At 41.9% G+C, this 10,873-nt stretch overlaps 1 protein-coding gene across 3 annotated transcripts in view; it reads left to right on the forward strand.

The window, feature by feature from the left end:
- Positions 1 to 7,826, forward strand: part of UBE2L3 (ubiquitin conjugating enzyme E2 L3) — a 227,381-nt gene extending 219,555 nt beyond the window's left edge. For all 3 annotated transcript variants that reach the window (XM_072983160.2, XM_078381680.1, XM_020811096.3), the window contains 2 exons: positions 987 to 1,173; positions 4,048 to 7,826. In XM_072983160.2, coding sequence (XP_072839261.1) covers positions 987 to 1,173; positions 4,048 to 4,202 — 342 coding nt within the window. In that variant the 3' untranslated portion in view covers positions 4,203 to 7,826. The remainder of the gene's footprint in view (positions 1 to 986; positions 1,174 to 4,047) is intronic.
- The last annotated feature ends 3,047 nt before the right edge of the window (positions 7,827 to 10,873 follow it).

Here is a 10,873-nt window from a genome sequence, read left to right on the forward strand (position 1 = left end):
GCTCACCCTGCCCCCCTGCTGGGCCAGAGGGGGCAAAATTGCCACCTTCTGGGACTCTCTTGAAGCTTGGGAGGCTTCAGAAGAGTCCCTGAAGGTGGCGATTTCACCCCCTCTGGCCCCCGGGGGGGCAGGGTGAGCCTCCAAAGGGCCCTAGGGTGTGTTCCATAAGATGGACCTCTCCATAAGGCTCACCAAATTTTTAGGAGAAGAAAACAGATTATTATTTTTCTGTTTTCTTCTCCTAAAAATTTGGTGCGTCGTATGGAGAAGTGTCTTATGGAGCAAGAAATACGGTATGTTGCTGGATTGCTTTAACAAGTTTGGGTTGTCCGTATTTTCTGAAAAGCACTGTGATGCAAGTTGCTGCTGTATACAGATGTCATCAGTAAATTCCTCTTTGTTTATGCCAGGGATGCCCTAAGAGCTTGACCAAGAACATATCAATATTATTAAAAGTACTCCCTTTTGAAGCACAAGTTCTGTCAGTAAGAGAAATCTAAACAATAGACTGAGATCTACGAATAGATTTATGGGAAATTGTGGTAGAGTAGCAGACGTTTCCTATTCCGTGTTGCTGAACAAGAGAATAGCTTGTGATACACTATACTTCTGTGCCTGGGCATAAATACAAGTCATGAAGTTGTACATAGGATTGGGTGATAGTATGGGTATGAGGGGGTCCTAGTTTACAACTTTGTTCTACTTGTGCCCTGCTTTCAGGAAATATGGTATAGGAATAAACCCAGAATTGATCAAATCTCACGTGGTGTACAGATTTCTTTAATTTGGTGAGATCTGGAAACTTAATTTTTTCCGAGGGGCGATTCAAGTCATCTCAGCCACTGTTGTGGGTTCTGGTGATTTGGGTTTCTCTAAAACCAACAGTGTAGATTCCAGGTGTGCTAATTTCTGCTGTAAGTAATCCATCTGAATCTTACCTATCCTGTGGTTGGACCAATCTCTAATTCTTTATCTTCTCATTGTAGGATAATCCTCCATATGACAAGGGTGCGTTCAGAATCGAGATCAACTTTCCAGCAGAGTACCCATTCAAACCTCCTAAGATTACATTTAAAACAAAGATCTATCACCCTAACATTGATGAAAAGGGGCAGGTTTGTCTGCCAGTAATTAGTGCTGAAAACTGGAAGCCAGCCACCAAAACTGATCAAGGTAAGGTTATTTTAATAGATGGCCACGGTTTCTCCAAAGGAGAATTTGATTCTTAGAGGGTTGGTTGTCTTTTGACGTCCCAGTCCATGGGCACCATGCTGTTTTGATCTGTAATGAAGGGGAATTTCCTGCTACCTTTAATTAAATGTCCCTAGGTTTTCCAGCTTTCTAGTGCTGTTTCCTTTGTTTGCTTTCCAGTGTACTCTGCCACTTTTTCCATTCCCATTATTGAGAAATAACATCTTTAGTACACTTTTAGAAGCAGACTAAATATATTAGAACACAGGTAGGGATCTTTGGCAAGCAAAGATTTCTACTGGTTGTTGTAGGTTTTTCAGGCTGTTTGGCCGTGTTCTGAAGTACAGCCCGAGAAACCTACAAAAACCATCGGATCCCGGCCATGAAAGCCTTTGAGAATACAAAGATTTCTACCCTTAATATTCAGCATAGGCTGCTCCTCACCTAAAAATATACAAAGAAATTGAAAAATAAAATGTTAAGAAAAAATCAAAGGAAATTACTGGATAGAAATTGTAGGTTAGGAAAGTTTGCAAGGATGTAAATCACAATCAAAAATCTGCTGTTCCTGTAGACATTCAGGAGAAGAAAACCCCTTTTTTGCTGGAATTTTTTTTCCTGGGATTTGGGCTATGTGGAAGCTCCAGAAAGTGGCCATATGGTTTGTCTACTGCTATATATGCTTTATTTAGAAATTATCTAAAATTATTTAGAAAAGCTAAATGAAATTTGGTAGCTAGAATGGCAAGCATATGAATTAACACAAGGCTCATAGACTCGCGCTGAGGACGGTGTGTCTGAAATAAGGAGAAGCAAAAAATGTAAGATGTATCTTATTTGACATAATGCTCAAATAGAGCTTTAGCTGTTCAGCTATTTAAAAAAACAACTACAAAGTGTTGTTTATATACTGCCCCATAGTGCTTAAAGCATTCTCTGGATGGTTTACAAGTTAAGTATGCAGGCTGCACATTGCCCCCCCCCCCCAGCAGACTGGGTCCTCATTGTACCAACCTTGGAAGGATAGAAGGCTGAGTCAACCTTGAGCTGTCAATTTGTAGATGAGTCCAGAATGATTTGTTATGAACGGCCATAGTTCATAACCCGCTCACCTCAATCCATCAGAGTTCACATGCTCAGAGGCTGACATGAGACACAAATACTCACAATTGTAGTCCATTTGGTTCAGGAAAAGAGTGCTTTATATGTCCCATGTTTTGAACACAGAGCTTTGCGTGTTTTACTTGAAACAAATGTGCGAGGCCAAAGAACAGACATTGGCCTCCAGTGATGGTGACAGATTTGAAAGTCAATCCCACTTAGTGCTATCAAATATATTCATTAGTTGCATTTTTATTTACCCTTTTTTTCAAAAGAGTTTGGAGAAACACATTTTTTTTCTCCCACACCATAACCCTACAAGGCAACTGAAGCTGAGAAAAAAATGGTTTGCTCAAGGCTACTGTTCATGAGGCTCTTGGCAGTGAAAGGCTGGTGATGGACCTGGTTGTTTGTGGTCCAGATGCAACGTTACATGTTTCCAGAAAACATATTCAGAATTGCACATGAATAGTTAAGCTGTTCATGGATGGAGGGGTGTGGTGTTGGTAGCAGCCCTAAAAAAAAGCAGGCCATTAAATTTATAGCATCAAGATGGACTGTGTGTGTTGGTATAAATAGAACGGCACTGGTCTAAATCCAGTTGTTACTCCCAGCTAGAGCAGATTTGTTGAATCACTGGAATATACAGAAGGCCTGAATTATCAAGTTCTCATTGATTCAATAGGTCTGCTCTAGTTTCGACTAGCAATTTGGATTTGGGCCATTTTCGATCCTGTAGCATAACCAAAGGCACATACATTTATTCCATCTGTGTGGCTCCTTATTCCACTGGAGTGGATCTCAATTATTCCATGCTGTTGTTGTGTTCACAGTTGTGGAGCCAGCCTCCTAATTCTCAAGCGGCAGAGGTGCAGTATACTATGAGCACATACGTAGTGCTTGACTGGCTTGCCAGTCAGGCGCTGCCAGAACTTGTGCCGTGTTGACCTAGCCCAGTGATGGTGAACCTTTTTGAGCCCAAGTGCCCAAACTGCAGCACAGAATCAACTTATTTATTTCAAAGTGCCAACACTGCAATTAAAACCTGAATACTGAGGTTTTAGTTTAGAAAAAACAACTACTCCTGAACTGCAAGGGGTAAATGCTTGGTTTTTTTTTTTCTTTCCTATGGGCGGTGTTAAAGAAATGCCGTATTTTTCCGTGTATAAGACTATACTTTTGTCTAAAATCTTTAGACTAAAAATTGATGGTCGTCTTATACATGGACGTAAGCTGAGGAAAGAACAAAATAAGTGGAGGGGAAAGCAGGGATCAAAGTGATCCTGCAGGGCTTTGATCCCTTTCCCCCTACACTTGCTAAGACCCACTTAGATTTCTTAATTTTGGGTTAGAAAAGTGGAGGCCTTATACATGGGGGTGTCTTATACATGGAAAGATACGGTACTTACTGGTCCTCCAATCCCCCATTGGACTAGACTGGTAATGTTCGCCATTGCACCCCCTCTGCTGGACCACTGCACCAACAGAGGGGATTGCCAAAATCCGGGATCAGAGGAAGGGTAAGTATTTCTCAATGGCGACTTGTGGCTCATGTGCCCACAGAGAGGGCTCTGTGTGCCAGCTGTGACACGTGTGCCATAGGTTCGCCATCCCTGACCTAGCCTTTGAGAGTTGGGTCGCTTCCACGTCACAATGAGGCTGCAGAGCAAAACTTTGTGGAGGAGGGAGATGCACGGGCGCGCACACATACACGCTGACCTCTTTGCTTTGTTTGTTTCTTTGTTTGTTTGGCAGTAATCCAGTCCCTCATAGCACTGGTGAACGACCCCCAGCCGGAGCACCCACTTCGGGCCGACCTAGCCGAAGAATACTCTAAGGACCGTAAAAAATTCTGTAAGAATGCTGAAGAGTTTACAAAGAAATATGGTGAAAAGCGACCAGTGGACTAAAAATAAAAATAAAAAATAAAAAAATCAAAAAAAAAATCTGACAGAATTGATGTCAGCAAAGTGTGAGAGAAGATCTGGAGCAGTGCATTTCAGACACACCACAAAGCAGGACTCTATGGGGAAATTGACAAAAGTGCCCACTCTCGGTGTTAACTTGTGGCTGTTACTAACTTTCTACAGTTTCTTAATCAAAAGTGGTCTAGGTAACCTGTAAAGAAAGGATTAAAAATTTAAGATGTTCTAGTTCTGCTTTCTTTGTTTAAAATCACTGCTTCAATATACTTTAAAGGATGCTGTTTCTTTTTTTTTTCCTTGTCAGAATTTATCAGAAATATCTTAGACTTATAATCTGCCCTTAAAAGTTCAAAAGGTTGTGGCTGTTATTTCTTAATTTCCCGACCATTCTCTCCTTTCCCATTTAATTTTTTTTAAAAAAATTCTTCTGCCCAAACACTGATGTCTTAGAAAACTCACAATGTGTCCCTGCCATCAATAAATAAAGGGAGGAAGAAAAAGAATGATGATTGGCAGATACTTCCTGCCCTGCCCCAACTTTAAATGTTGCACTGTGCTTTGTGGAACTTGCTCTCAAGTTTCTATTCAGTTCATGACATAATAAATCCATCACATAAATAATCAGAACTGAGCCCAGAATTTGTGTACATCTCGCTGATGTTACTACAATAATGTTTATTAAATGAGGAACTCCAAGCTTTGTGTGTTCGAGTGAATTGCAGTACTGCTTATGTAAAGCTTCTAGGAAATTTTTGACACAAGATTTTTGTAGCAAAGGAATTATGGGATGTGATTTAAAAAAAACCAATCAGTTTTATTTGTAGAATCTGTGCAGGGTACCTAGAATAAATAATTATTCAGAATAACATTGCAAACCAGTTTGGGAGAATTTCAAAGTAGGGACCAAGAGGTACCACAGTGGAAAAATAAATGCCCCCTATTCCCTTTCGTGGTGGGAGAGTGAGTGAAGGAATACTTCTTGAAATATTAATCTTGGAAATTTCTAGTCATTTAAATATATCCGCCATATTACCTCTCTCTTGTTGAATGAAAAGCTGGCAATTGTCAGATTTTTGCTGGGAAAAAAAATTAGAAATTTCCCTTAAGCAATAAGTGGCCCATAGTTCAATGCATATGCCACTGCTGTTTCTAAAATACCTGTATGAAATAGAGTGTTCTAGAATTAGATGAATTGAAAAGACTTACTTTAACTCTCAGGCATTCCTGTTCAAGTACAGTGGCATTCTTCTTATTTAGAATTAAACACCCTGTACATTTATTATTAACATTTCAAGTTTAGGATACCTTAAAAAGCACTCTAGCCACATGAAAACACATGGCTTCCCAACCCCTCATTTTAAATGTCCGATTCAAGCAAATAATTGACCCTGTGAAGTCTTAGAAAGAAGGACATATCATTGTGTTTTGTAGGAGACTACATTAGTAAATTCCTCCACCTCCGTTTTGAGTGACTGTTAAGTCCGGAAATATTTTTGCCACTTTTCAGAACTACTCTGTGACAGGGAAGCAGCAGAACAGCCTTTCGGGTTTTAATCTTTTGTATATATTCTCCCCCCCCCCTCTCCTTCCCTTCTCCAGCTTTTGATTTAAAACCGTAAAAGATTGACAGCCGAGTACTTCTGTTGAAAAGTTTAAACAAAAAGTTGTTTCTTCTTAAGTTGGGGTATGAAGCATCTCTGTTTTAAGTGTTCTTAGACACCCTCTTTGGTAGGCAGTAAAAAAAAAAAAGAAGAAAAAAACCAACTACCTTTACTTAATGGACACTTGCATTTCCTAAGTGTGTGTGTTCAGGCTTGGTGACCAGCACTGTCTATTACCAAAATTTCCACCATTTTTTTGTGTCTTCATTTGCAGAAAGTTGGTAGCGACTTTGTTTCATTCACGCTCACGCAGATTCAAAATAAACAAAAAAAAAAGCCAAATTTTATCTGTCAAACTGAAGTGTATGTAAAATCCCTGCATTGGATTGCAGCGAAGCTTGTATGTTTTTACACCCGTCGGTTGCATCTGTGGGCATAGGTTTAGCCTCTTGGTCCGTACACCGCTCTAGATCCACCTACCTGTTAATTCTTGTTACTTTGATAGTGCGATAAATATCTATATATCGTTTCAACTGTAAACCTCTCAGGTCAAACTTGCATATATGTGAACCGGGGCTCTCTGAGAAGAGAACCAAATGCTTGGGTAATTGAGAGAACTTCTGTTAAGAATTCACGCCTGCCTGTGGTGGTGCTTAATGCTTCTTCCCCCCCCCCCAACCCTTGGCGCTTAGGAATGATGTGGAGTGAGAGAAATGTAATCTTTCTCACCTGTAATCTAAAAATCACACCATGTGTAACAAAATGTTGGGCTGTTTCTTTTCTTTTGGACTGGTTCATGCATTTGGGCCGTTCTGTGCACTTGTACAGCTGGACTGCTGGATGTATTTGTGTAGAGGAAACCCCCCCAAAAAAGGTTGCCGTGTTAATCCATAAGGCTAAAACAGAGCCCTAGATCCACAGGAGGGCAATCCCTTTATTAGGGTTGCGTCCATATCCCAACTAGTGGGCAAGCTTTGGGATTCCCTAGTCTTTCGGATCCACCTACCCTCATGAAGAGTTATGCAAAGCTTTTGTAGGTGGTGCTAATAAAGTTATGGCCCACCTGTGGGTTTGAGGTTCTGTTTTGTATGGAGAACCTGCACAGTTCCACTCGGTGTCTTCCAAAAGTTACAGCTTGTGAGCAGGGTTACGGTCATGAGCATGGTTTTCCACCTGCCCCTACTGACATTTGCGCTATCTCAACCTAAGGACTTCCGTTTCCGGTGTCTCTTTGATTGGTCAAGTGTCTTCCTTAACTTCAGTTTGACCCTGCAAAAGATCTCCCATTCTGTCATTCTCTAAAAGGTGAGGGTTTTTTTCCAGTTATGAGCAAATTGTGAGCAGAAAGGCTTATGAAAAGGCAGAATAGGAATTTGGAATAACGTAAAATGAAACTAAAGCTACAGTAGGTTCCCGGTTTTAATTGGCACTCCTGAGAGACAGGCCTCTATGATTGATGCTAATAATTTTTTTTAGCACTGTACCAAAGCTAATTTTACATCTGTTCCAAGATTCCTCCACACCCTTGATCTGAAGATTTGTACTGCTCCTATCACTTGTATGTAGAGATAAATGTCTGTTTTTTTTTTTCTTCAATCATGCAATATTTGGCTCCTTGATATTGATTCCAGATAGTGGTTACATGCTCGTTCCTGCACACAGTGGGAGAACTGGAGACAGAAGCGAGGCTGCAAGTTGCAAAGCCCGTCCCATTTTGCAAATAAGAGCAATGATCGGGAGGCATCAAGCCCAAACAGTCCCTTTAGTAAAGCATAATTAAGGTGTACATGAATGCAGGATAATATCACGAAGCAGTGTCCACTCAGGCACTCAACGCCTTATTTTTTTTTCTTCTTCTCTTGGTTCTGTCTCATATCCAAATCAGCTGAATCTGAATATTGTAGTTTTGAGATCTCCCAAGTCTACACCACCATTCTTGTATTAGTACAGGCTTTCTCGCAGTTCCATTCTGCTACCCTGAATAAAATTGCTCTCAAAGGCTTTGTCACATGCCTTGCTTGCGTTTTGATGTAGGCTGTTTACAATTTTTTCCTCTGAGCAAATGTGATGCTGAAGACTCTCCATGCTCTCCAACTAACTTTAGAATCTATTTTGTGGTCTATTGAGAGGGGCATGCGAATGATGGCTTTAGAAGAAAGTTATGTTAGCAGCTTCCAGAAAAGGAGGAAGCTCTGTTGACCAGCAAGAGTAAAATCAAATCCCATCTCCCCAGATAGATGAGGCCAACTGCAAATCCATAAAATATGCAAGAGTTCTCCAGATTCTTTATCAGGCTCGAGGGCAGGTTTGTTTTTATTATTGTTTATTGTCGTGAACCGCCCAGAGTGACCCTTGGTCAGATGGGGAAAGCATAAAAATCAAATACCGTATTTTTCGCTCCATAAGACGCACCTTTCCATAAGACGCGCCAATTTTTTAGGAGAAGAAAACAGGAAAATATAATCTGTTTTCTTCGCTCCATAAGACGCACAGACTTTCCACCCCCCTGTTTTGTGGGGGGAAAGTGCGTCTTATGGTGCAAAAAATATGGTAAATAAAATTAGAAGGTTGGGGAGAAGTGTGGAAGTCTAAGAACTTGGCTAGGTGTTTTAGGCCATGGAGGTGAGCCGTCGAACTCATTTCAAAGAGGAGAGCAGGGCTTCTTGAGTCAGGAGCGTTGCCCTATTATCAGGAAATCCCTGGCAGAGCCCATTGGGCAGGAGACTAGGAGGGAGATTCTCCTCCTTTTCCAATGCAGAGACGGCAGCATCTGCATCTAACCTTGGGTGAGATACACAGGTGTCTGTGGAGGGCGCAGCAGGTGCAAAGGAACTACAGTACTTGCATCTGTGAGGATTCTCAGTCATCCAGGTGGGGTTATCTGGAAGTTGAGTCATGCATGACCGCTGGACTTCTTTCTTGTTGGGTTGAAACATTTCGCTATTCATCCAAGCAGTGTCTTCAGTCTGAGGAGAGTTGGTAGGAGACCCCTGATACATCCTCCACATCAGTGGATATTCAGACCACCGGGAAGTGAAACCAACGTGGAGGGTATGTCAAGGGTCTCCTACCAACTCTCCTCAGACTGAAGAAGCAGCGTGGATGAGTAGCGAAACATTTCAGTCCTACAAGAAAGAAGTCCAGTTGCCATGACTCTACTTCCAGAGAATGAGAGTCCTTGTTTTACAAAGCTGGAGATTAAATTTTCATTGCAGAACAAGGCAAAAGAGTCAGGTAATGCCTGCCAGGTGAGTTTTTGCATGTTTTAGCATCCAGTGGTGTCCCTTCTCCTTGGTAGAACATCCATTGCCTTTTTAAGCACTGCTTGGGAGATGCAAGGGGGTTGTACCTGGAAACATGCATGAAAAGGACATACTAGACCATGGGGCAATGGACCTCTCCCATCTGTAGTGTCTCAAGCATACTCAGAAGGAAGTAGTGCAGGATATTAGGCTGCTGTTTTCATGGTGTTTTATTTGGGGAACAAAGAAGGGATGGAGGACAATAGAGAACTGCTCAGCTCTGTAACGCCCGATTAGTTGTTTTTAAAAGCCATATGTGAGAATAACAAAAAGGTTTCTCTTCCTTTGATTTAATCTGCCTAGTGGATTTGAATTCGCATTTTGTAAACGGTTTAAGGAGCTTTAATATCTATCCCTGTAACAGCAGACTCAGATGGCGAGGGGCCGATGTTGACGGAGAACCCAAATAGAGACACTGAGGAATAGGAAGGTGGGAAGCATGAAGTTTACAGAAGCACAGAGCAGAAAGCGAACAGAAACACCGTCACCTGTGGAACACAATGATGTCTTGCTACAAGTTCCACATGTAGACTTTCAGATAAATCAGATGTGACAGTAAGTAAGATGGTAGAGAGTGTTTTATGTTTATCAGCGAAGTTCCCATTCTGTTGTACAGAAGCTACAGTAGAGGTAAATCATTCCATGTAAATTGGCAAATAGATTGGACAATATTGTACTGGCGACTTCCACTTGTGTAAAGGGACTTCCGTAAGCCTTGGCAGCAAAATGCCAGTCGTTAATGAGGTGTTGGTTGTGTGTCGGTGCGTGCATGCCCAGGAGCACAACCAGGGTCTTGTTCATGAATGGCAATTTGCCACCTTGATTTACACAGTTTCCATTATACAAGTGCAAATTAGCAACAGGAGTGAGGCCATTGGAGCACAAATTTGGCGGGTTTTAGAAAGGCCAGTATAGTACTAAGGTGCAAGAGGCAACTTTTTTTAAAACAAAGGTTTCAGTCATGATAATAAAGATAGGCGCTAAGGCATGGTTTCAGGGACTGGAGGCAACGTAACTTACTATTTGCATAACAAATTGCTAACATGATGCAAAATAATTATGGAACTGTTGGTCTATATGGACTGAATCAAATGTTTTTCTTAGCCCAGAACTTGCATCAGTTTAAATGTTTAGGGGAGGGAGTGTGAACAGAGGCATCAAAAAGGCCTGTTTTCTGAGGTTCAGATTTTTTTTTTTTTATCCTTATGTCTGTGGGGGGAAAAGGCCAAACCTTCAGTGCGGCCACAGAGGTATGTATTCTACCAGAGACTTGCTAACAGTATTGGTTCTCAAAATGCAGAGCATTACCGGAGCCTGAAAAGTTAACATTTAAAATTAATTGGTTACCATTCTAACTCTTTAAGGCCTAAAGGAATTGGCATTGTAGTTAGTTTTAAAAAACCAGTTATTTGTAGGTAATTACTAACAGGCTCTGGCTGTTAGCAACTAGAGATGGGGGTATTCGTATACAAATATCCCTGCAGTGGCGACGTTAACGCGGGTCCAGCCCCATGGGGCCGGATGGTCCACTCACCGATCCACCGCGGACATGGACGGCGCGATTCTACCAACAGTTTTGCAGCCCGCGATCCGCTCACCACTCTTCGACCTTGCAAGCGAGGCGTGTCCTCTCGCCTGCTGCCAGGAGTGGCGATCAGATTGCGAGCTGCGGAGCCATGGGCAGAATCGCGCTGTCCGCATCAGATCAGTGAGTGGACCGTCCGGCCCCACGGGGCTGGACCCTCGTTAACGC

This window comes from Pogona vitticeps, chromosome 14, assembly GCF_051106095.1.
Source record: "Pogona vitticeps strain Pit_001003342236 chromosome 14, PviZW2.1, whole genome shotgun sequence".
NCBI classification, from domain to species: domain Eukaryota; kingdom Metazoa; phylum Chordata; class Lepidosauria; order Squamata; family Agamidae; genus Pogona; species Pogona vitticeps.